Source organism: Notolepis coatsorum, assembly GCF_963971535.1.
Source record: "Notolepis coatsorum genome assembly, chromosome: 4".
Taxonomy (NCBI): Eukaryota; Metazoa; Chordata; class Actinopteri; order Aulopiformes; family Paralepididae; genus Notolepis; species Notolepis coatsorum.
In genome coordinates this window covers 32,055,031-32,081,278 of record NC_140168.1, presented here as the reverse complement: position 1 = coordinate 32,081,278, position 26,248 = coordinate 32,055,031, and the positions used below count along the sequence as shown (strand labels likewise).

Sequence of the window (26,248 nt, the reverse complement as noted above, 5' to 3'; positions counted from 1 at the left end):
TTGATTTAAAAAAGAAAAAAGAAAAATAATTTTATATAATTTTTTTTTAATAAAATATATATATTATATAATCATACTTGTAGTTGTATTATCTGCGAGACATCGCCACCACGCAACAAGTCAAAATGCTCGCTATATGCAACCAGCTCCACTGTCTGTGTGTACTCGAGTAGCCTCCAGCTACGGCCAGGATTCTCCGGAGCTGCAGCTGGACCCTATACTGTAGCCTCCAGCTACGGCCAGGATTATCCGGCGCTGCAGCTGGACCCTATTGACTATATTCAGCGTGCCCTCAGCTCGAATACGCATCGACTCATAAGACATTGATATCAGGAGCTATCTGTAGCTACTGCTATATAAGACAACTCCTCAGTGAACTATTTAGTTTAATGGGACGTTTCGTTTTGAACAGTGAGCTAACGTGAGCTATCATGCACTACTAGACTTGCTGGAGCATTTGTTGATATCAGTAGCTAGCCGGCTGGCAGGCTCACCGAGGTCCCAATGTCCCACTAAAGACTAGTGTTTACAACAGCCACGGGTGCGGGAGGGCTGGAGGAGGAGCGGCAGACGCCGCAGCTCTCTCCGTGTGTCTGAGTTCAGTTCAGCTCACTATAGGAGGTCGAACGCGTCGAAAATATGAAGCAATACTAACTTTACTTTTCTTCATAGCTAAATCAGACAGTCAGCCAGTCTATCAGAGTGAATGCTCAGTCGATTGTTCCCGCTGATCATACCTGCTGAGTGCTCACTGCTCAGCTCGCGTGAGTGGCGTCATCACACGCCTTGGATAATTTAGGAGTGAAATGCGAATGCAAGGCTTGAAAGCACTACTCGCAAGCCCGCCCCCAGATAATATTTACCAATCGCAACGGCCAATTAAAGGGGCAATTCGCGATCATATCATTGCAGTGTACAGGCCTGCCTCCCGGAGCTTGGATAGGAGTAGGTCTGAGGCGGCCAGAAGATGCAGAGCGTAGGGGTCTTGAGGGTGTGTAGTTAAGAGACCATTGACCGGAGGTAGGCGGAAGCGGTTCCCTTTGCCGCACGGTATGCTAGGTCGAGGGCCTTGAAGCGGATACGTGCAGCAATGGGGAGCCAGTGCAGGTCCCTAAGAAGTGGGGTGACATGGGCTGACTTCGGTAGGTTTGAGATCAGGCGGGCCGCTGCGTTTTCAATGAGTTGAAGAGGCTTGGTGGCAGTGGCCGGGAGGCCAGCGAGCAGTGCGTTGCAGTCAGGGGCGTAACTAAGGGGGGGGGGGGGGGGGGTTCCCGGGAAATGTCCCCTGCATGATTTCAGAATGCAGAATTTGTCCCCCCCACGTTTTTACCGTCCAAAGATAATACATGGATAATAAACGAACACGCGACCGCGCGGCCAGCACTGTGACTCGCTACAGTACTCGTCTTTGCATAATAATAGCTCGGGTCGTCAGCCGAGGTGTGTGTTCAAATACGTCAGGGGTCGGCAATTAGGTCTGGCCAGGACCAAAAACAATGGCTAATTTAATATACCGATAGTGAAAAATGCCGCACCGCGGCGGATGCATACACTTAACACTTTGACTGCCATGAAACGTCTTTTCACGTCATTGCTGGCCATGCTCAAGTTGCCGGGGGACGCTGTACAGCGTCCTTATATCAATATTTCAAAAATCTGCGATCGGATTCATATGTCCCCTCCGCTGGCCTGAGATCCACCAGCAGGACCCACTGAGCTCTCTGGCGGTTCAGGAGCGCCATCTGGTGGCCGATCGGCGCAATCGCCAAACAGGATGTTGAATAGAGGTTGTCCTAGACGACCGTAGTACTTCCGGCGCTCGCTATAGGTCCCGCGACTCTGGCTCCTGCGTTTCCGTTAGCCGGTAATTACCGGTATTTGTCCGGCCAAATCTCTTGAAGTCCGACATATTTAATTTCTCCGGTCTTAATGTCCGGTGAAAATAATTCCCTGAGTCTAAGCACAATTTGATTATTTGAATTGTATTAAAATAGGCTAAAATTAAATAGCCTATGCGATGAACGAAACGATCATTACATTTGTTTCCTCGTTGCTTCTAATAATGACAACGACGTTGTCAGCGAGAGCTTTAAAAACGTAGGTCTCGGTTCGCTTCAGCGGACCAAACGCGAACCAAATATAGGAAGTGATTATTATTACCACTGCTCGCAGCACTCACTGCAAAACAAGCACACTGCTCTCTCTCTCTCTCTCTCTCTCTCTCTCTGTGCATCTTGGGAAGAAGGAAGAAAAAACGCGGCTTATTATTATTACCGAGGCGCGCGGCTTATTATATTATTAATAAAACAGCTACTTGTGGGCACTCATAAAAACACCGTGGTCTACAAGTTGTTTAGCGAGAGGATGGTGGTAATAATGTGCTTCAATAGAACAATGGATCAATGCCATGTCAAAACTCGGCTCCGCTGATCTGGGCTCCGCAGTACACACACAGACACACACACACGCGCGCGCGCACACACAGGATCGCAGCCACACACACATTTCCACTGTCCAATAGACAAGCGCCCTTTTCGACCGCGTGACATTGAGGTGGAGAGAGTAGTCACGCAAACCACGATAATGTTGCCGTGTCTCTGCTTTCTCAGTTCTTCGCTTGATATAATTAATACAAATGTCCAATATAACGGAATTCGTTAGCTCATAAAAATGTGATTATAACAGACTGCTGTTTATTGTCGGACCGACTGCCACATACGCGGTCTATTTTATTTCAAGTCAGCAGCAGCACGGAGACGGAGTATCGAGGGACTTATTTTATTTGGAATATATTAATGACTGTATACGCAAAAGTAGCCTAGTTTTAAGTAATAATATTATAAATCTACATGCCTTGAGGATGACATTCTTTATATAGCCTGCCTATCTCAATTGTTTTAAAGCTCAATAAACTATGACCGGAATTAATCTCATTTGTCCGGTAGTTGAAATCTTGCAGGTCACGGAGACCGGCAACAATTTTTTCTAACGGAAACCCTGTCTGGCTCATCACACTACACAGTGATCGATTGCCAATAACTCGATAAACAACATGATTTGGACGTATATACCATTATACAAGCTGGAGATGGACCGGGTAAATTTACATCCCATAATGATAAGATTTCAACTCGACGATGATCGCCCAACGGCGCGCGGAGACTGGGGTGAGTTTCAGCGTGTAACGTTACCGTCTTCGATACTAACTGCTATTATCAACATTTGACCCACATTAGATGATATAACGCTGCCCACGGAATTATAAACGCCCCCTAGCCCATCCGGTCAACATCAGATGACGTGTAGTAACTTCTAGAAGTAAGTCTAGTTGGAATTTTTTATATCGCGCTGATTGCCATAAAACTGTATTGCATCATCAATATAATGCATTTGGGGCTATAGATCACGTTCTGGAGAAAGCTGCAGAAAGAGATGAAAACATACTTATACATTAGACCATACTTTACTATGAATATGTGAATGAAAAAGTTTAACGTTGCTACACAATGAACAATACATATAGGACTTTGAATGGGCCCTAATAATGGCAATGTAGCAATAGAATTTAAAAAGTTATAGCCATGCAAAGAAGGGGTACTTCTCCATAGACAAATAGAGCCGGCAACCTATGGTATATCATTAATTTAACCCAAGGCAACCAAAGTGTTAATAATAATAACTTTATTTGTATACCACTTTTCATACAGAGGTTGCAGTTCACAGTGCCTACCCAACCACCGCCAACGTACAGTCCCCCCACCCCACCTACCTCCTCCAATGTACAGTTTCTTCGTAAAATGTATATACTCACTTTTTTAGACTATGCGGTGCAAGCACACAGGCACACGCAACAACAACACACTGGTTGTCGCGTAAATAACGTTCTGATTAACAAAAGGCATTCATTTTGTGGCATTCACGTTACCAAGATTTATCAATAGCAATAGTAATATGTTTCTTTAGACTAGAATAAGTCAAATGAACTTACTATCTCGGAAAAGTTGCCGCGTGTCAGTGTTGAGTCAAGTTTCTCAGGTCTCGAGTAGAGCTAAAGCAATGGCCGACTTGCAGAAACTCAAAAAGCAAATAGGCGCTTCCCATTGGTGCTGAGCACAGCGGAGGCGGGTGAAAGCGCTGTAAACTCAGAACAATCTCGCCTTCTGGTTGGTTGCATTTGCCGATTGCTCGCAAATGACTGCTTGGCGCGGCCGTGGTAGGGAAAAAAAATATTTGACGCCTCCGATTGGCTCAGGTTAAAATCCGTCACGACTCCGAATCAAATGATGGAATCTCCAAATCAAATGGACGGATATCCGTCTCAAGACGGAACGCTTTAATGCCTGCACTTAACCCCTTCTAACTGCTCCCGATGGAGCGGGCTGGCACCTTGCACGGTCGCCTCCGCCGTCGACGTGTGAATGTGAGGCATAAGATGTAAAGCGCTATGGATAAAAGCGTTATGTAAATGCAGGCCATCCGTGTCTGGCTTGACCCTCCCCTCCCCGGATAAATGCAGTTGTACTTGTCGGCCAGCGGGATGTTTAAATTTAAGTTTGTTTATTTATTTTAAAAGCCAGGGACAGTGCACATTAATGAACATCTTCAGTTTCCACATCAATGTAAATGTGCCAGATTTGAGCTAATTAGCTAGTTATCCATCTGTAGGCCCTGCCTCACATGCATGTCTTCATGGTGTGGGAGGAAACTGTGGAGTACCCAGAGGAAACCCATGCGAACACACAGGGAGAACATGCAAACTCCACACAGAAAGGCCCCCTGCTGGGGTTCAAACCCAGGACCTTCTTGCTGTGAGGCAGCAGTACTAACCACTGTGCCACCCCACGCAGAAGGAAGAAGGACATCGACGCTGATCCGCCAACTTTCCACACTATAACGCCTGGTGTCTCGGCCTGCAGCGGGGCCTGGAGCGAAGCCGAGTCCTTAAAGCTCGATTCTCCCCTCTGTTGCAGAGTTTAAAACCTTGATTTCCAACCTTTGTCAATCAAGTTGATTGTTATCCTTACTAGTCTTATTATGATTTTATATGCCGTGTGATTTGCCTTTTATTCATTTGTTTTGCTTAATTCTGTATGTTCTGCTTAACTCTGCATGTTTTGCTTAAATCTGTATGTAACGCGACATGAAACCTCAGTTGCCTTTTAGAGTCCAAATAAAGGGTTTGAAATAGCTTCCTGTATCTCCAGGCTCTGTAGGACCATCTACTATGTTCTCTCTTGGATATAGAGAAAATTGAGATTCATAAAAAGTGTCTTCGTGGGATAGGTCGGTAGGGGTGCACCGATATGAAAATTGGCCACCGATACCGATAGTTCAACTAACACAATCGGCCGATACCGATACCGATAATTGTGGCAAAAAATAAGTATTTTTAATTTTTTTTTTAATATTTTTTTTTATTTTTTTTTAATGAAACTACTGTATATTTGTATGTGTGTTTGTATTTGTAGGCCTCTTTACTTACTTAAAAAAGGAAACATCAAGAAATATGTTTATGGTATCACTGATCCCTCTCCCAGTATCGTCTGGCGGCCTGCAGAGGGATACTATTCTCTCAACCAGAGCTTTCAACCAATGCAATGGAACCATTCTGGCGGCCTGCAGCGGGATACTATTCTCTCAACCAGAGCTTTCAACCAATGCAATGGAACCATTTTGATTGACAGTCGATTCGGCCAATTACGCCACACCGCTAGCACCCACCTCCTGCTTACCACCAAGCGTTTATTCATTTTTCTACTTCGGGGCATGCCGCCATTGATCTGCTTGTGAGAATGCGAGTCAAACTCAGAACCACAACAAGCTAATAAGTTAGCTGCCCGGCAGTGCCCGCCGACCAGCGCGCTCCACAGGATGGCCAAACGAGACACAATGATTTTACTGCAACAAATGTTATAATAAAACAAAGCCTTTCTATACATTTGTCTGGTTGAAAACTTTATTAACAGATTGCAGAATGTGTAGTTGGGTACGGAATGAGCAACGGAATGTAACCGAGCTATGCACGGCTTGCTTGCTATCTTCGGGTAAATACTATGCTGATGTAATTGAACGTGTAACTAACTATAATAACGTTAATGCCACAAAACGAATGTTTGTGTCATTTTAACAGCAGATACTTTCTTAAATCCCATCCTCCCGACAGAGCGGTGTTGATGGGGAGCTCTGATGGATTCGCTTGGTTGTGTTATTACATTAGCATTGAACAGCTAATCGAAAGCTAGGGTTAACTAATGTTAAATGTTTAGCCATAACGTTACGTTGGCTAAAGTTGGGGCTATTCTTAATCCAGTAATAATGGCTGCAGACCTGCAAGCAAAGTACAGCAAGTTGGCAAAGGAGTATTCCAACGTAAATCACATTTTCACCAGTAACGTTAGTCGTCTGCCTCCCGGCTATGAACGGACTCGGAGTAATGCCTTGCTGCTATGGGTAATAATAATATGCTGATGTTATTGTCCGTGTAACACTAACTATATAACGTTAATGCCACAAAACGAATGCCTTGTTAATCATAAATAGTAACTTTGATGCAGTAGCTTGTGTGTGTGTGGGGCGGACGGCGGGCGTTGTGCAGGTAGGTCGCGAGTGAATTTTTTTTTTTTTGCCTTTTGACGCTACACAAATGGATGGTTAGTTATCGGCGACTGCTATCGGCACATTTGAGCTTATCGGCCGATAGGCCGATAGCAGTCAACAAGGCACTTATCGGCCGATACCGATACCCGACCGATATATCGGTGCACCCCTATAGGTCGGGGGGGGGGGGACAAACGGGAATAAAATCTTTGACTAAAAGCAGCGATTGTGGTTTTGAACCAAAGAAAGTATACCACACTTATAAGACAATCTACACGGATCCACATCTACAGACGAAAGCATTTTTACAGCGATGCGATGTCAGATCTGTGTGTGTGTGTGGCCCCTCACCAGGGACTGCAGGAGATGGAGGGGTGGGGGCGCTGGTGGGCGGGGCCTCCCTGGTCATAGACGGAGGCTCCTGAGCAGTCTGGCAGAAGACAGATTCAATGAACAAAAATAGAACACTTTCTACGCATTGATAAATGAGGGCCCTGGTTTTGTACCGACTCACTTAAGGAAAACTCCAACATGTTGGGAAATTAGCTTATTTGGCATCTACCCTGGAGTTAGACAAGAAGATGCATAGCTTTTTCTTCTCTGTGCATGCAGTAGGAGTAGGAAGACGTTGGGAACTAGGCTAATGGAGGAACCTACTTCCAGTGACTGACGCCAAGCTAGGCTAACGGTGCACGTCTTCCTACTCCTAACAAAACCATACTAATTACAATAAATACTTAAACATAAATAAATAAAATGTTATCCTCCCACTCCTCCCCTCTAGGTTACTGCAGCTGAGGTGACACAGGTATACCTGATCACTGTTATGCTGGACCTGGAGATGTGGCCTGTGATTTCTGCACTGGGAGAAAGTGGAAAGCCCTCGAGTCGCTCCTTGGAGACGAGGCGCTCTGAGCTGAAGATGGTAATCAGAGCCCAACAGAGGACCACAGTGACTCAGGCGGAAGAACTGCAGAAGAGACTGGAGCAGGAGATAGCGGACCTGAGGAGGAGAGACACTGAGCTGGAGCAGCTCTCACACACAGAGGACCACGTCCACTTTCTACAGAGTTACCCCTCCCTCTCCAGTCCCAGTGAGTCTACAGCAGTGGTCACCAACCGGTCGATCTTTGAGACCTTCCCTGTACATAGATAGTCCAATGTACAATTTTGCTTGTTTGTACAGTGTCTCCCCCCCCCCAATGTACAGTTTTGCTTGTTTATACAGTGCTTCTTTTCTTGACTCCTTTTGTATCACAAACAGTACTGTATTTGCAAATCTGGTATGTCATAAATGTATAGATGTAGCAGTATCTGTATGTCGTGTATGTCATACATGTCCTGATGAATTGAAAATGGGGGACCCTGATATAAACAAGACTAAAGTCTTTCTCTGGTCTGCATCCCCTTACTGTACCCATTCTGCAATCTGTTAATAAAGTTTTCAATCAATCAATACCACACGGTTAATTAAACACAACCTCAGCTACAACAGTGGGGCTGACTGTTGTTTTCTATGCATTTCAGGAGTTTGGGGGGGATGGCTCCCCAAAATAATTAAACAACATAACCCTAACCCTAACCCCGAAATAAAGTAAAAAATAAAATAAAAAGTTACAAAATCCGCCCATTTTCGCCCAAAATGCTATTTCTATTAGTGAAAGGTGGCAACAACCCTAGTCGTGTACTACAAACATATACATTTAACTCAGGAGAAAACATGAAATAATAAGAAAGTGTGCAATTATCATTTAAATCTAAATTACACCGAAATACAAAACAACGATTCATACCGAGGTTATCAATCAAACACGTTACATCACAAACAAGATGGCGTCTTGATGTGCGTGCTGCACTCCCACGTGCCGATAATGTTAACAGAACCATACTAATAATTATTACACGGTACTGTTGCTGTTAGACACAGGACTAAATAGTTATTATCACACACATGAAAATGGCAGCACCAAAACTAAACCATAACTCACAATATGTAGACATAGGCGATTCAAACAAGTGTCGCCGAGAATGCGTTACCTGTGTTGCTGGTTCCAGTCAGAGAGACCGCGCATGCGCACAATGAAGTCCCTTATGACGCAGAAACAGGTGAATCCATTATGTTTATATATATATATATTTATGTACATTCATTAAAATAAACTAAATACCAAACCAAAAAGATTATCTATAAACTCTAAACCCATTATAAAAACCAAATGGGATTTCGCTTGGAGAATCAGTAACTCATCAACATGAGGAAATTAATATCATCTAAAAACCAGGAAGTTAACCCCCCCCCCCCCCCCCCCAAAACCATAAAAGTGGAACCTGCCCACTTTGCACATTCAAAATAAAAGTTTATCCGTTTTAAACTACTCATTTGAGATGAAAATAAAAGTTTCTGTTTATAATAGAAAGACATAAATACAGGCAATACAAATTATAGTAGCCTACAGTAGAAAAATATAAATAGGCAGTGTAAACAATATAATTGACTTGGAATATATGTGTAAATATATCCACATCTTGAATGAATGATTGAAAACTTTATTAACAAATTGCAGAATGGGTACAATACAGTACAGCTCAATACACACAATTGTTAAGGGGATGCAGACCAGAGAAAGACTTTCATCTTGTTTACATCGGTCCCCCATTTTCAATTCATAGTGCACTGTACTGTACCCATTATGCAATCTGTTAATTAAAGTTTCCAATCAATAAATCAATCAGCTAGTCTCAGAGCAGCTCGAGCCTCCAGCAGCAGCTAACAGTTAGTTAGAGTCTCAGAGCAGCTCGAGCCTCCAGCAGCTAACAGTTAGTCTCAGAGCAGCTCGAGCCTCCAGCAGCTAACAGTTAGTCTCAGAGCAGCTCGAGCCTCCAGCAGCAGCTAACAGTTAGAGTCTCAGAGCAGCTCGAGCCTCCAGCAGCAGCTAACAGTTAGAGTCTCAGAGCAGCTCGAGCCTCCAGCAGCAGCTAACAGTTAGAGTCTCAGAGCAGCTCAAGCCTCCAGCAGCAGCTAACAGTTAGTTAGAGTCTCAGAGCAGCTCGAGCCTCCAGCAGCTAACAGTTAGTTAGTCTCAGAGCAGCTTGAGTCTCCAGCAGCTAACAGTTAGTTAGAGTCTCAGAGCAGCTTGAGTCTCCAGCAGCTAACAGTTAGTTAGAGTCTCAGAGCAGCTTGAGTCTCCAGCAGCTAACAGTTAGTTAGAGTCTCAGAGCAGCTTGAGTCTCCAGCAGCTAACAGTTAGTTAGAGTCTCAGAGCAGCTTGAGTCTCCAGCAGCTAACAGTTAGTTAGAGTCTCAGAGCAGCTTGAGTCTCCAGCAGCAGCTAACAGTTAGTTAGAGTCTCAGAGCAGCTCGAGCCTCCAGCAGCTAACAGTTAGTCTCAGAGCAGCTCGAGCCTCCAGCAGCTAACAGTTAGTCTCAGAGCAGCTTTAAATGACAGGTTAACTCTGTTATAAAAACTAGTTTTGTCCAATTAAGGCTCCTAGCCAAGGTAAAGGGCCGTCCCTCCCCTAGTGACTTAGAGAGGGTAGTCCATTATGATGAATTGAAAATGGGGGACCCTGATGTAAACAAGACGAAAGTCTTTCTCTGGTCTGCATCCCCTTAACAATTGTATGTATTGAGCTGTACTGTACCCATTCTGCAATCTGTTAATAAAGTTTTCAATCAATCAATCAATCAATCAATCAATCAATCAATCATGCTTTTATCAACACACAGCTGGATTATTGCAACTCCCGATATGTTGGTATCGACCGGTCACTGTTGCATCGCCTGCAACTTGTGCAGAATGCAGCAGCCCGTCTCCTCACTGGTAAGCGAAAGCGTTTCAGAATTGATTTTAAAATTGTATTGTTTGTTTTTAATATAATATAAAGCTCTACATGGGCTAGCACCCAGTATCTGTCTGAACTCCTGCACTTCCATGCTCCTGCTCGAGCACTGAGATCAGCCAATCAGCTGCTGCTGGTTGTCCCTGGGACTAGGGTGAAGACCAGTGGTGACCCAAGCCTTTGGTGTGGCTGCCCCTAGGCTCTGGAATAGCCTGCCCTGGCACATTAGATCTGTTCTAATGTTTTTTCTCTGAAGACCCACTTCTCCATGGTTTTCAACTCAGGTTGAGCAGTGCTGTGGCTATTCTTCCTGGGGTCCATAATACATTGATTGAATACTTTATTGACAACAGAAACAATATTTTGAAACGACAACAACAATGCTGGTCAAATGGATAGGACACAATAAAGTCATACGCTTGTTTCCATTGTGGCCCATTTACATAGAGCATAAAAAGGCACGAAAACACATGTACACAGACAGGACACCCTAAATGCAAGTACAAAAACACCTAACCTGAAAACTCATAAAGTCAACGAATGTTTTTTTTTTTTATCCACTTTTTCTCCCATTTTCTATATTTTTCTCCCATCCCAATTTCGTATCATCCAATTCAACCCTCCCCTGTCACGGACGCTGTTTCTTGCCTCCCACAAGCCGGCTGCAATGTGGACTAAGTCATACATAGCACAAGTCCCCTCCGGTACTTGAGGTAACAGCAGTCGCATCTTTTCACCTGCGCAGCTCGATCTCTCAGTGGCGAGGAGTAACGCGTGGGAGGCTCACGCTGCCCCCGACACTTCCTGATTCTACTGCGCAGGCGCACCAACCGACCTGTAGGAGTCGCTGTCCACAACGCCCGATCCCCACCCATCAGTTTCCCACCCCCTAATACGGCCAATGTGTATTAGTACGGACGACCAGCTAAACTGAAAGCAAATGTGGAGCGCTGGGCTCGAACTGACGAGCCCAGCGTCTCCAGCATTTCATGGCGAGTGCCTTGCCCACTACACCACGTAGCCGCCCTAAACCAGAAGCATTTTAAGCTGGTGTACACTTTCCTCAACCCTGAGCCATCCCAGACTGCTAAAGTGAGCTGGTGTTAGATGAGTCCTAGAGTGAATGTTGTGCAGGAGTCTCACAAGTTTATTTTGGGAGGTCTGGAGCTTTGTCTTCAATGGTTTGGAGATGTTACTGTACCATGAAGTGCAAGCGTAGTCAAAGTGACACTGAATGAGGGATCCAGCTAGGGTCCTCAGAGCGTTCCTATTAACACGGCGTGGGGCAGCGTGGCTCAGGGGTATAGAGGGTCGTCCAATGATCGAAGGGTTGGTGGTTCGAATCCCGCTCAAGCCCATGTCCATCCCACTGCCGTTGTGTCCTTGGGCAAGACACTTAACCTACTTGCCTCGTATGAATGTGTATGAATGTTGGTGGTGGTCGGAGGGGCCGTAGGCGTTGATTATTCGCCACGCTTCCGTGAGTCTGCCTCAGGGCAGCTCTGGCTGCAATTGTAGCTTACCACCACCGGTATGACTGTGTATGAACAAATAATGGACTCTGTAAGCGCTCTGGGGTCTCTGGGGTGTCACGAAGAGCGCTATATAAATCCAATCCATTATTATTATTATTATTAACACATTGAGTGCCACGGACGCGTTTTGTCGTTAATTCATGCCGACCTTTGAGTGCCCCTGACGCTATATAGCGTTTGTTTGTCTTTTTTTTTTATTGGCGATTTGAATTCATATTTCATCAATCGAGCCTCACGCTCGTGTACACTTTTACACCCCATTACTTTACACTGATGAAGGGGGGGTGGCCAGTTTCCTCATTTAACTTTTCCCTCAAGCCAACTGAATCCATTGTGCTCGCCGGCCCGGAAAACGCGTGGATTATGTATTTACAGTACCCAACACTGTAATCAATAAGCGTGATCGATATTTGGAATGGCGATCAGGAATTGGAATAATCTTTTTGGATAACATCTGATCTCAGGTAAGGAATTTATTTTACCAGTCTTAGGATAATCAGAGCTATTTTCACAGAGATATAAGCGTTTGCCCTATGCGTGTGTGTGTGTCTGTGTGTGCGCAATCAGGAAATGAGAGAATAGATATTTCAGCCCGCCTCTATAGCGTGCATAAGTACACATATACTATCGATAATCTAGCGTTTATTTGAAAACGATTCATAAATAGGCCGAAAAATTACAACGTGTATTCCAGAATATTCCAGTAAATGCCTTTTATCACGGAGTCTATATATTTTCCTTGAAAACGAGGGCTTTTCAAAATGCTATAAAACGGAAATGAACTGATTAAAAAACAATCCATTTCGACAATGTTGACTGCAAACAAGTCATTGATAAGCGACAAGCAGATTAGACACATAGCCATAATTTAAAACAGAGATTATGCATTCACAACGCTATCATTGAAGTGCTGGCATTTTATCCATGCTTTACCAGAGTAGTCAGCAAACAAGAACAGGTTGCAATCGCATGCAGATTTCACATCATTAATATATATAAAAAATAAATGAGGCCCCAAAAGGCTTCCCTGGGGGACCCCACATGTCACTGGAAGGGACGAGGACAAGGTGCTGGCTGACCCTGATGGAGAGGTTGGTAATATGGGCTACAATGGGAGCTACAGTATGATGGAAGCAGAGTCTCTTAAGAAATCTGGTGGGAATTCCGCCTTACATATATATATTCTCTGCTTCAAAGTGGTTATGCTTTGGCCCTCTTTCGAAGTGGGTTCAAGTTTCAAGTTTCAAGTTTCTTTAATAGTTGTCATACAGAAGTACAGAATACTTTTATACAAAATTCTTCTTTCTGTTACGCTCCAGAGACTGTGCTAGACAAAAGATAAGTATGTAATAAAATAAAATAGTATAGCATGTAAAAATAGAAGTAAAATAGAAGTCACGTACGTAGACACAGTGTTCAGTATATACATTTTTTTTGTATCCACTTTTTCTCCCATTTTCTATATATTTTTCTCCCATCCCAATTTCGTATCATCCAATTCAACCCTCCCCTGTCACGGACGCTGTTTCTTGCCTCCCACAAGCCGGCTGCAATGTGGACTAAGTCATACATAGCACAAGTCCCCTCCGGTACTTGAGGTAACAGCAGTCGCATCTTTTCACCTGCGCAGCTCGATCTCTCAGTGGCGAGGAGTAACGCGTGGGAGGCTCACGCTGCCCCCGACACTTCCTGATTCTACTGCGCAGGCGCACCAACCGACCCGTAGGAGTCGCTGTCCACAACGCCCGATCCCCACCCATCAGTTTCCCACCCCCTAATACGGCCAATGTGTATTAGTACGGACGACCAGCTAAACTGAAAGCAAATGTGGAGCGCTGGGCTCGAACTGACGAGCCCAGTGTCTCCAGCATTTCATGGCGAGCGCCTTGCCCACTACGCCACGTAGCCGTCCGTGTTCAGTATATACATATGTACAATGTTCGATGCAGAATAGAGTAACTGAGTTACCATACAATATAATCATGAAAATGGGGGACCCTGATGTAAACAAGACGAAAGTCTTTCTCTGGTCTGCATCCCCTTAACAATTGTATGTATTGAGCTGTACTGTACTGTACCCATTCTGCAATCTGTTAATAAAGTTTTCAATCAATCAATCAATCAATCAATCAATCATACAATATACTATGACAGATATGCAATATACTAATATACAATACTATATAGTGCAAAGCAGAAATGGGATGAGGTACAATTTAGGTACAATTACAGTAAATGTAATGCTTAGAGTTAGGGTTATGGTTAAGGTTAGGGGAAAATACCTTGCGGAAAAAAATCTAATCTACGAATTCCAATCTGGCTTCAGAACATCCCACTCCACTGACACATGCCTTCTCTATTTAAACGACCACATCAAACAAGAGGTGGACGCGGGCAAATACTGCGGCATGGTCATGCTGGACCTACAAAAGGCCTTCGACACTGTCAATCACACCATTCTGATTGACAAGCTAAAAGCAATTGGTTTTGATAGTCTATCAGTGAGCTGGATGCAATCCTACCTGGAGGGGAGAGAGCAGATGGTGGAGGTAAACGGTACCCTATCCCCCCTCCTCACAGTAAACTGTGGTGTTCCACAAGGAAGCATACTAGGTCCGCTACTGTTCCTAATTTATGCAAATGACATGTCGTCAGCTTGTGACTGCAACTTGTTCCTGTTTGCGGACGACTCAGCCCTGCTGGTCTCTGACAAGAACAAGTTACAGGTTGAAAAAACCCTCAGCTCAGAACTAGGCAAAATCTGCATATGGCTCGCTGATAACAAACTATCATTACACATGGGCAAAACAGAGTCCATTCTCTTCGGTTCAAATAACAAACTCAGCAAGACCGACGGCTTCTCAGTTACAGTGGGTGACAATATTGTCACAAGGAAAGAAGATATTACCTACCTGGGTTCCATCCTAGAGGCAAATCTTTCCTGTGACAAAATGGCATCCAATGTAATAAAAAAGGTCAACCAACGAACTCGTTTCTTGTACCGGATCTCCTCACTGGTAAACAAGAATACCCTGAAGACTCTAGCAGGAGCACTCATTCAAGGGTACTACGACTATGCTTGCACCTCATGTACCAAAGCACCTCAAAGGCGCTTAAAAACAAAATTACAAACATCTCAAAACAAACTGGTCAGACTACTGCTTGACCTTACTCCTAGAACCCACCTCACCCCTGCCCACTTTGACAACCTAGGATGGCTTAGAGTAGACGACAGAGTACAGCAACTTGCAATGGGCCTGGTCTACAAGATACACTACACGACCAAGGTACCCATGTACATGACAAAATACTTCCCAAAGGTCAGTGAATACCACGATCACAACACCAGAGGGAGCTCCACAAATCATGTTAAACCCAGATTCGGCTCAAACAAGGGACTAAACACGTTTCGCAATTATGCCACATCAATGTGGAACGCCCTACCCAAAGCTGTAAAGGAATGTGAATCACTACCCACTTTCAAAAACACTCTCAAAAAACACCTAAGGGAGACTGCAACTCGAAACTGGCCCCTGTAAATGTCCGAACACAACCCCCTCCAATGTACAGTGAATTACCAAGTATGGTCTTGTCAATAATCCAATGTACAGCGTTGTTTGTACAGTTGTACAGTGTCCCCCACCCACCCCTCCTACCCAACCCCCCCCCCCCCCCACTCCTACCCCCCCCCCCCCCCCACTTCTACCACCTCCAATGTACAGTCCCCACCCACCCCTCCTACCCAACCCCCCCCCCCCCCCTTTTCTTTCTGGACTCTTTTTGTATCACAAACAGTACTGTAATTGCAAATTTGGTATGTCATAAATGTATAGATGTAGCAGTACTGTCTATCTGTATGTCATGTATGTCATATATGTTACGATTAATTGAAAATGGGGGACCCTGATGTAAACAAGACGAAAGTCTTTCTCTGGTCTGCATCCCCTTAACAATTGTATGTATTGAGATGTACTGTACTGTACCCATTCTGCAATCTGTTAATAAACTTTTCAATCAATCAATCAATCAATCAAAGAGGGAGCTCCACAAATCATGTTAAACCCAGATTCGGCTCAAACAAAGGACTAAACACGTTTCGCAATTATGCCACATCAATGTGGAACGCCCTACCCAAAGCTGTAAAGGAATGTGAATCACTACCCACTTTCAAAAACACTCTCAAAAAACACCTAAGGGAGACTGCAACTCGAAACTGGCCCCTGTAAATGTCCGAACACAACCCCCTCCAATGTACAGTAAATTACCAAGTATGGTCTTGTCAATAATCCAATGTACAGTGTTGTTTGTACAGTTGTACAGTGTCCCCCACCCACCCACCCCTCCTACCCAACCCCCCCCCCCCCCCACTCCTACCCAACCCCCCCCCCCCACCCACCCACCCAACCACCTCCAATGTACAGTCCCCCCCCACCCCCACCTACCCAATCCAATGTACAGTTTCTACGCCTAATGTATATACTCTTTTCTTTCTGGACTCTTTTTGTATCACAAACAGTACTGTAATTGCAAATCTGGTATGTCATAAATGTATAGATGTAGCAGTACTGTCTATCTGTATGTCATGTATGTCATATATGTTACGATGAATTGAAAATGGGGGACCCTGATGTAAACAAGACGAAAGTCTTTCTCTGGTCTGCATCCCCTTAACAATTGTATGTATTGAGCTGTACTGTACTGTACCCATTCTGCAATCTGTTAATAAAGTTTTCATTCATTCATTCATCATTCATTCATTCATTCATTCATTCAACAACATAATCAATTGTTGTTGAATATGCGGAAGAGACCCTTCGGCGCTAAACCAATCAGAGAGGGTCTTCGCTGTACGCGGCTAGCCAATCAGAGCGCGTCTTCGCAAACATAGGCTACGGGGAAAAAAATCAAGCACAACTTCCTTCTTCTTCGTTTTATTAGATTGGCGGTTGGCAACCAACTTAAGGTGCATTACCGCCACCTATCGGACCGACAACTTCCTGAGTCGAGGACAAGACTTGTGCTGTTCAGTCAGTCACGCCCACATAATATGTGTGATAGGAAAATCCCATAACAAATATATGCATTATTTATATATAATTCTGCTTGATGAAAAACACCCAACTGCAAATAATTGTGTTAATGGAATATCACACGATATAAAAACAAAACAGACTGCGCGTGTGCAGTGAGCGAGCGGAAGGTGTATCTGCGTCGGGCGGAAGTTGAAACGTTCTTTCTTGCTCGCGGGCTGCCATCATGGTGAGTACGCCATGAACGTTAGCATTTCTGAACTTATTTTATTAATGATTTCCCCCCTTGTTATACGACATACATTTTTAATTGTATTAGTAACGCACCGCTATACACACCCGTCAATCATTTGCGTGGTTACATTAGCTTATCTTACGTTTTCAATCGGTAGTAGCTCTGGAATGTCGCATAGCGCTAACTGTACAACGTGGTCCGTAGGGCAGTGGAGGCTCACGGAAGGGCCGACAATACGACTAATCTTCCCGTTAGTCAGCAGTTACTATCGTTTGACGTTAACTTCAACACTGTACTAGGACCGTACTAATGTGTATAATGATAACCTTGCGCTGCCAGGCTCTTTCCTGTGGTCGGCTAATAACAAGCTAGCTGGCAGTATGGAAACTAATATGGCTGGAGAATGTGTGAACTCAACCAGTGGTTGCAGTGTAAATCCATTTTGTGTTCCATAACTTCTTCCCCGGTGGGGTTAGTCCATTCAGTCGGAGACATGCATGCCTCATCATTATACGCTGTGTATGTGTAGATGATGCCCTGAATTCTGTTTGCCCCTGTTTTCTCTCCCAGGTGTTCAAGCGCTACGTCCAGATAGGCCGCGTCGCCTACGTCTCATTCGGACCCCACGTTGGCAAGCTGGTGGCCATCGTAGATGTCATCGACCAAAACAGGGTGAGCAGTGGTTTTGATTATCACTCCCAATAATTAGTGCTCGTATGGCCATTTTCCATTACACAGTACTGATGACTAGCCACTCCCGTCGTTTTTGGTTTTCCATCAGGACTGCAACGAGTAATCGACTATTAAAAAAAAATATATATATATATATATATAGTTGGGTCTGTTATGTTGCATTTCCATGGCCTGTTGTTGAAACCATTTGATGTACAGTATAGCAAAGCCTGTTGACACTTATAGTTTGTGTTTATTATTATTTAAACCGATCCGCTCCTTTAAAACAAGGAATAATGGTTATTTTTTTTCTCTATCCGATTGTTTCAATAATCGATAGATTAATTAATGGACTTATCAAAATAGTTTTAGTTGCCACCCTATTATTGGGAAATGGTTGTGGACGTTACCCTATACTTTCTGTGTCACTTGTGTCCTGGTTCCAAGCGATACAAAAAACAAGAAAAATAAGACTACATACTACTTTTCTACATGCTGGTGTTGTTGGCTTAATGGGCAATATTAAATACTTAACCTGCTAACATAAGTGTAACTAAGCAATTTAACTGGGGTCAATGTTTTTAATGCATGTTATATCGGTGACAATATGAGGTTCACTACAACGGCATCCTGTGGTGGGAAGTAAATAAATGAAAACTGAGAAATGCAGAGGAGGAAAATGAAACTAAGTGTCTTGTATTACCGGTTGTGTGTTTTTACTTTGTGCTTTAGAATGTAACCACTATGAAACTCAGAAAATAAAGTTTCTGTTCTCTCTGCGGCTGCTCTCGGCTCTGTCGCGCTCTTTATAGTCTTTTTTATAAAGTGCCTTGTACCAAAAGCGAGTCAAGTTGAGAAGGTACCATGTAATGGAAAAGTGCAATTAGTTCCACTGTGCTTTTATTTGTCACGTATAAAGTACATTACAGTGAAATGCTTGGTTCTGTATGAGCCCCTGAGAATGTGCTTCATACAGTTAAAAAAGTTAGAGGAAGAAGTCCCAACACTACAAATATACTAAGTACAATGGGGTAAAAAAAAAGGCAAGATGCAAAATGAGGTATGGATGTAGTGCACATCTCTTTAATAAAATATGATGTAGTGTTAAGCTGAAAGTGAGTGCATGTGATGTGTGTGCAATGGGTGTAGATGGATGGGTTGATGTTGCATAGTCTTAAGGCCATGTCCGCACGAATCCAGATCTTTTGCAAAACGCACGTTTGAGCCTTTCATCCACACGTAAACGGTGTTTTCGAAAGCGCATTAAGTGGCGAGTGGCGTTTTTTCCGTTGTCCACTTATTTCTCGAGATATACAATGTTGAGACCTTGAGAATTTGAGATCACAATATCGCGATTCCGAAAAACAAAATAAGTCGAGTCCTTATCACAAACTGTTCCAAAGATATTTAATGTTTTGCTAAACATGTCTAGTGTTGCGCCCGGCTTCAGTTAAAAGCCAAATTGTATTCTAAATTTAGTTAATAGACGCCAGACAGAGGTCTGCACCTAATGCGCTCCGATGTTGCGGATAGTTGAGGATGTTGGCATCACGCGTGAGTGGTCCCAGGACCGATGACCTAATAATAACTTAACAGTAGGGATGCCCCGATCGATCGGCCATCGATCGTTATCGGCCGATAATCAGTATAAATATGCGATCGGGGAATTTCGATAATGAGTCATATTCGCCGATCGCGGAAACTGATCAAGTGGATATCTCACTCGCTTGTCTCAGACGCAGAGGACCTGCAAACTGCTCCTCCTCCCTAGCCCCGCCCGTACCCGTGTAGAGTTTGTAAACACGCTGAGTCTAGATAGTGCATTCGACCTGAGCTAACGTTAGCTACCTAGCTATCGTTACTGTTTTATTTTCGCCGATCGTCAAAACAGATCTCACTCGCTGAGTTCTGTCTCAGACACCGGGAGCTGCACACAGTGCTGCGCGTCTGCTCCTCCTCCAGCTCCTCCCGCACGCATGTAAACACGGGTCTAGTGGGACGGGACCTCCATGAGCTAACGTTAGCTACCGCTACAAAATGACCCAGTCAACTATTCACTTTTAGTTTAATACATGATGAGGCATTGTCTAACTGAACGGTATCTAGCCGGCTAGCTACTGATGGCTCCTGATATCAACAAATGCTCCAGCAATAGTCTAGTTATCTAGTACTAGTGTATGATACCTCTGTTAGCTCACGTTAGCTTAGCTCACTGTTCAAAACGAAATGTCCCATTCAACTAAATAGTTCACTGAGGCGTTGTCTTAACGTTATATTTCCGGCTAGCAGTAGCTACAGACAGCTCCTGATATCAATGTCTTATAACACTCATTCGATGCATATTCGAAGCCCGGCTTGCGTCGCAGTCATTAACGGGGATAGCTGAGGGAGTAGGGTATATCTGCAGAGCCTAGGGTAAATCTGCAGAGCCGAATGTGATTTGATCAAAGCAGAGTATGTACACACAGACAGTGGAGATAGCGAGCATTTTGACTTGTTGCGTGGTGGCGATGTCTCGCAGATAATACAAGTACAAGTCTAATTATATAATATTTATATTTTATAAAAAAAATATAATTAATTAATATAATATAATTTTTAATTTCTTTTTAATCAAAAACGATCGGTATCGGCCGATATGGCTCACGACGATCGGTGATCGGTATCGGTGGCAAAAAACGTGATCGGGGCATCCCTACTTAACAGTATTAGTTGAATAGTTACTGTACATGAATTACAGGAATCATTTGAATATGTGAGTTACGTGAATATAGCTTGCCCGTGGACACGCATTCATACGCATTAAGCTCTGTCTTTTAATACACACTTATATCATACAATAATGTTAAATAAGATATTGAAAGATGAAGGATGAAGTTACAAATGAAAAGGGGCAAAAGCACGTACTCTACAGCGCACAATGGGTTTTAAACTATGTCAAATCAGGGCGGCTACGTGGCGTAGTGGGCAAGGCGCTCGCCACGAATGACTGAGACACTGGGCTTGCCTGTTCGAGCCCAGCGCTCCACATTGCTTTCAGTTTAGCTGGTCGTTCATACTAATACACATTGGCCGTATTAGGTGGTGGAAAACTGATGGGTGGGGATCGGGCGTTGTGGACAGCGACTCCTACAGGTCGGTTGGTGCGCCTGCGCAGTAGAATTAGGAAGTGTCGGGGGCAGCGTGAGCCTCCCACGCGTTACTCCTCGCCACTGGGAGATCGAGCTGCGCAGGTGAAAAGATGCGACTGCTGTTACCTCGAGTACCGGAGGGGACTTGTGCTATGTATGACTTAGTCCACATTGCAGCCGGCTTGTGGGAGGCAAGAAACGGCGTTCGTGACAGGGGAGGGTTGAATTGGATGATACGAAATTGGGATGGGAGAAAATATAGAAAATGGGAGAAAAAAGTGGATAAAAAATAAACTGATGTCAAATCCGAGCAAAAAAAAAGCTCAATCCGCTTCAAGAAGACTCACTACATTAGGTACTGTATAATAATTACAAAAATTGCATTGTTACTATTCACATGTGTTGTGCCGTCACACTCATAAAAGGATACAGTTTGAATGACTTATAGAGAAACGGATAGTTTCTCAATCGTCCTGTCCGCTCGGTACCGCTATGGTATTTGAGATATCGCTTATCGCCACCTACTGGCCCGGCATGCTCGTTGGAGCAAGTTATGCGTTTGTCTGGATGGAATTTTTTTTTTACGCTGCCGTGTGGACGAGGATATATTTTTTAACTGAGCCTGAAAATATCCGTTTAGCAAAAGATCCAGATACGTGTGGACATGGCCTAAAGCCTTTGTATGACACCAGTGTCTATAGGTCTACCTCGAGGGGAAGACTAATTTGTTTTGTGGGCGGGCTTCTTTTCAGGCTCTGGTTGATGGGCCCTGCACGGGTGTGAGGAGGCAAGCCATGCCCTTCAAGTGCATGCAGCTCACCGACTACGTCATCAAAATCCCACACAGGTGAGTGAGAGGACACGGGTTAGCTTTCTGTCGGCTAGTGACTGGTGCATTCACAAACGCTGCCGCGGGTTAGTATCAGAAATTAGTTGAGCGCTTATGTTTATCCTCATGAGGGGAAACGTGTATGGTGCTAGAGGACTGAACCGTTGTGACTGAGACTATGCTCTTCAAAACGACTCGGACAGTCCTGGTAGTTCTCGAGTTCTGCCACCATTAGTTCTACGGCTGCTGGCACTGTATACTTTACTTACTCATAGTTTATATTCTATATTTATTGTAACGTATAATATAACTGAGCCATTCAGACCCTCTGCACCTTTGATTATACGGTTTATAATCTGTTTTTTTAGACTGTTTATTTTATCTTTACTATAATTTGATTGCCTATTTATGTCTTTCTACTATTACTCTGCCCATACCTGTACCGCCCCTACCCATGATGCTATGATGCACATTTCATAAACTTCTCTATGGGGATCAATATAGGAATATCTTCTTCAAAACGACTCGGACAGTCCTGGTAGTTCTCGAGTTCTGCCACCATTAGTTCTACGGCTGCTGGCACTGTATACTTTACTTACGCATAGTTTATATTCTATATTTATTGTAACGTATAATATAACTGAGCCATTCAGACCCTCTGCACCTTTGATTATACGGTTTATAATCTGTTTTTATAGACTGTTTATTTTATCTTTACTATAATTTGATTGCCTATTTATGTCTTTCTACTATTACTCTGCCCATACCTGTACCGCCCCTACCCATGATGCTATGATGCACATTTCATAAACTTCTCTATGGGGATCAATATAGGAATATCTTATCCTAATATAACACTGGTATAGAAAGTAGTTGATACTGGATACGATTTATACTGCTGTGGGGAGGGGGTATATTTTCGCAGTCTTATTCCACCTGCCGTTATATTGCCAGGTGTCAAAGAACAAAAGTGGTGTTTTCAGTGTTGGTTGAGATTATAAAGACCTACATTGAGCTGTTGCTGCAGAGCAACTATTGCACCATTTTGTTTTTCAAGTTTGGTCGTAATGTACTGACCCACGTATGCCTGTTGTATCTGTTCCTAATCTTGTGTCTTTTGTTCATCAGCACCCGTCAGAAGTTTGTGAGGAAGGCTTGGGAGAAGGCCCAGGTCAACGAGAAGTGGTCTAAGGGCAGCTGGGCCAAGAAGATCGATGCCAGACAAAGGGTAAGGGCCTAGTAACCCAGTACTGTGTGCTTACTGCTCCCTGGAACACTCCAACCCACACCCACAGAGTCCTGGCCAAGTGATGTCATGTTACAACTTAACTTTAGCCTTTCATTCACTCTTCTGCAAGGTATTAAAAAGTCTCAAGTATTGAATTCAATCTAAGACCTAAAAGGTATTAAGTCTTAATGGGGGGGGGGGGGGGCTTCAAGGTCTTCAACTTGCCTTTGGGTCTTCTCCTTCTGTTATTTCTTTTCTTTTCATATAATTATTTTCTTCTTAGCAATTTCCACTTTCCAGTACAGAAGTGCTTGCCAAAGAATTATCGCAATACACATTTTCCCATGGTGTTCCTCAAGGTGTCAAAAAATTGTAACATTTTGCACAATCTTGCAAATGTTATCGACCCAAAAATTGCAACAACTTATGAGACATAATTGAGCATGCGAATGGCCATCATATACTTTCATCATAATGTTCTAATGCACTATGCTGTTATACACTAAATTAAAATGTCAATGGGCACCTAACCAAAACAATGTTTATGACTTGAAAAAATGTACAGTGTGCTGAGCTGTATCTCAAATTAATCTTCAAGTTCCAAGCTTTCAGATGTCACCACTTCTATGTAACATCTACTGTTGACCTGCTATTTCCCCCTAAAGACAGAAATGAGTATGTGGGTCTCCAGGGGTTAAAAGGCAAATCATTTGGCTAGTTTTGAGAAACTGCTGTTCCTCACACCCCGAAATACTAGATCCATAATGATGCAAGGAGATTGATCTCTGGGAACTCCAGAGGAGACTGCATAATGCCATAGGGTATTTGAAGCTACTTGGAAAAGGAACGTTTGATGGAAACGTGAAACTCTTTTCAATTATTTTGGAATGAGGATCATGTAGACTCGACGGCATACAAACTACGTGGAATAAGCATGTAATTTAATGGCTCGACAAACTGTCAATGGCGGCCATTTAGCCTTGCCCGTTAAATAATGATAAGATGGCATAGTGGCTGGTATCTACAATTCTGGTTTTTAAATTGAGCTCGCTACAACCACTGGCTTTAATTATACGATATTGTGAGTTACACCGTGATATCTGCCAAAATAATCCCAATATAATATTTTGTCTACTGTTCAGCCATATTGCCCACTACTTGGGTGTGGCAGTCCATGCTAAAATGAGTGTTTGCTCTTCTGCTCAGTGGTTACAGTCCTTCCTGCACCACAACACTTTAACATATTATGTTTCTGTCTTTTGCAGAGGGCCCAGATGTCAGACTTTGACCGCTACAAGGTGATGAAGGCCAAGAGAATGGTAAGATGGAATGTTGCACTGTTCCTCCTAGAATCAAACATGCTCATAATCTTTGGCCACGGATAAATAAATGTTCTGAAAGTATACCGTTCTTCAAACCACGTTCTTCAAACCACATCTCACTAACCACACCTGTGGCTACACTGTTGGATCTATACTCTGGCTAACTGGTTTTACCGTTTTTCTCACCCTACAGAGGAACAAGATAATCAAGCACGAGGTGAAGAAGCTCCAGAAAGAGGCAGCAAAGAAGTGATTAATGTCCCAAATAAACCCTCAGACTTGTTCATCCTTGTCCTTCTGTCTTCTTTCGTGTAATACTACCGGATTTGAAGGCCAGTTCTGCCTCTTGACCTGCAGTGGAAATAGATGATCTATAGTAAAAACAAGTCTTTACTTTACTTATCACTTTAACTTGAATCCTACAGACGGAAGAACCGCATAAGTATGGTATATTGGAAATTAAAATGTTACCGGTAAGTGGTTTTTTGTTAAAATAAGTAGTCTGTGTTAAATGCGCTACTCTATAGCTCTACATTCTGACAGCCATAACTGATATAGATTGTTCAGTAACATGGGTCTCCCAGTCCCTCCACTCTGCACTGCAGTAAACAAAATAAATGTCCTGGTATCCCAAGAGATAGTGCCACACTACAAAAATGATGAGTAAGAACTCGTTTTAAATGGTTAAATAATCTGCCAGTGCAATAAACAAATCTGGCATGGCAAGATCTCCTGAAATAATTTCTTTTTTATTCTCCGTTTTCTCCCCGTCCCAATTTTAGTCGTTGTGCCAATTCCCCCCCTCTACCTGGTTGTTGTGCGCATGTTCCTCCTACTGGTCAGTACAAGGGATCCGCATGCTTCCTCCGACACATGCGGCGACAGCCAGTGACTATTTTTTCACCTGGCAGCGAGGACTCATTGGTGAAGTGTAACGCGTGGGAGGTCACGCTGCCTTCATCAATTCCTGCCTTTCGCTGAGCAGGCGCCCAGACCTGACCTGAAATAAGTATTACAAAAAAAAATATATATATATATATATATATATATATATCTAGGTTTCTCCTGAAGTGGGAAGGTATACTAAAAAAAATTATTTTCCGTTTACTGCAGAACATGGACTGGCCCATGTTACTGAAACCATCAGTGATGGCTGTTGTAGAGCTATTTAACACTTATTTTAATCAAATGAATCCCACTTGCAGCACTTTTAAAGTAGGCTATCTAAGGTTAATGTGTACATTTGCAGTAAAGCACTTTCAGGTGATGTATAACATGCATTGCAAGTTGCTGCCTTGCGGTTGATTTACAACTAAGTATGTGGGCTGTCCAATCATTTTAAAATTGACTTGTATGATTCTTTGAAGTGTTGAGAGGGATACTATTACCTGTCATCAAAAACGGATGCATAGACGGTGTCTAGTATCCTCTGGCTATTTGCAAGCATTAACATTTACTGCCAGATGTTAGAGCTGCTATGTCGTTTATCAAATGTAGATAGCATTGGTTATAACCGTAAAAGAGGATGATTGATTGAAAACTTTTAACAGATTGCAGAATAGGTACAGTACAGCTCAATACACAATTATTGTTAAGGGAATGCAGACCAGAGAAAGACTTTCGTCTTGTTTACATCAGGGTCCCCCATTTCCCATTTTTAGACTTTCTATTAAGCATATTTGTCAACTAACAAACTTGTAACAGTTGAGCTTTAGAGTACAACTCTTTATAGGGCATTTGTGAGCATCCTGCAAATTAACTGCATAAAAAAATTACTTAAAACCGACTGGTCTTTATCGCTTTAGATCATGTTATTTTATTGTCACGTAT

The 26,248-nt window shown here is 43.4% G+C and overlaps 2 protein-coding genes across 2 annotated transcripts in view; one reads left to right on the top strand and one right to left on the bottom strand.

The window, feature by feature from the left end:
• LOC311226477 (uncharacterized protein) overlaps nucleotides 1-8,669 on the bottom strand; it is a gene marked incomplete at both ends in the record, with an annotated part of 31,058 nt that extends 22,389 nt beyond the window's left edge. The window contains 3 exons of the mRNA XM_084311903.1: nucleotides 6,949-7,027; nucleotides 7,387-7,513; nucleotides 8,635-8,669. Of these exons, the coding sequence (XP_084168029.1) occupies nucleotides 6,949-7,027; nucleotides 7,387-7,513; nucleotides 8,635-8,669 (241 nt within the window). The remainder of the gene's footprint in view (nucleotides 1-6,948; nucleotides 7,028-7,386; nucleotides 7,514-8,634) is intronic.
• An 8,509-nt stretch (nucleotides 8,670-17,178) lies between these two features.
• On the top strand, nucleotides 17,179-24,702 carry rpl14 (ribosomal protein L14). Its single transcript, XM_084312501.1, has 6 exons — nucleotides 17,179-17,230; nucleotides 17,807-17,908; nucleotides 21,792-21,886; nucleotides 22,997-23,096; nucleotides 24,362-24,415; nucleotides 24,612-24,702. The coding sequence occupies exons 1-6, from the start codon at nucleotides 17,228-17,230 to the stop codon at nucleotides 24,669-24,671; spliced, it is 414 nt and encodes a 137-aa protein (XP_084168627.1). The 5' UTR covers nucleotides 17,179-17,227; the 3' UTR covers nucleotides 24,672-24,702.
• The last annotated feature ends 1,546 nt before the right edge of the window (nucleotides 24,703-26,248 follow it).

What these genes read in the sequence shown, in the direction of transcription:
- rpl14 (XM_084312501.1), top strand. An exon ending in ATGTCATCGACCAAAACAGG is followed by an intron (nt 17,909 to 21,791) that starts GTGAGCAGTGGT and finishes GCTTCTTTTCAG; the next exon opens with GCTCTGGTTGATGGGCCCTG. An exon ending in AGATCGATGCCAGACAAAGG is followed by an intron (nt 23,097 to 24,361) that starts GTAAGGGCCTAG and finishes TGTCTTTTGCAG; the next exon opens with AGGGCCCAGATGTCAGACTT.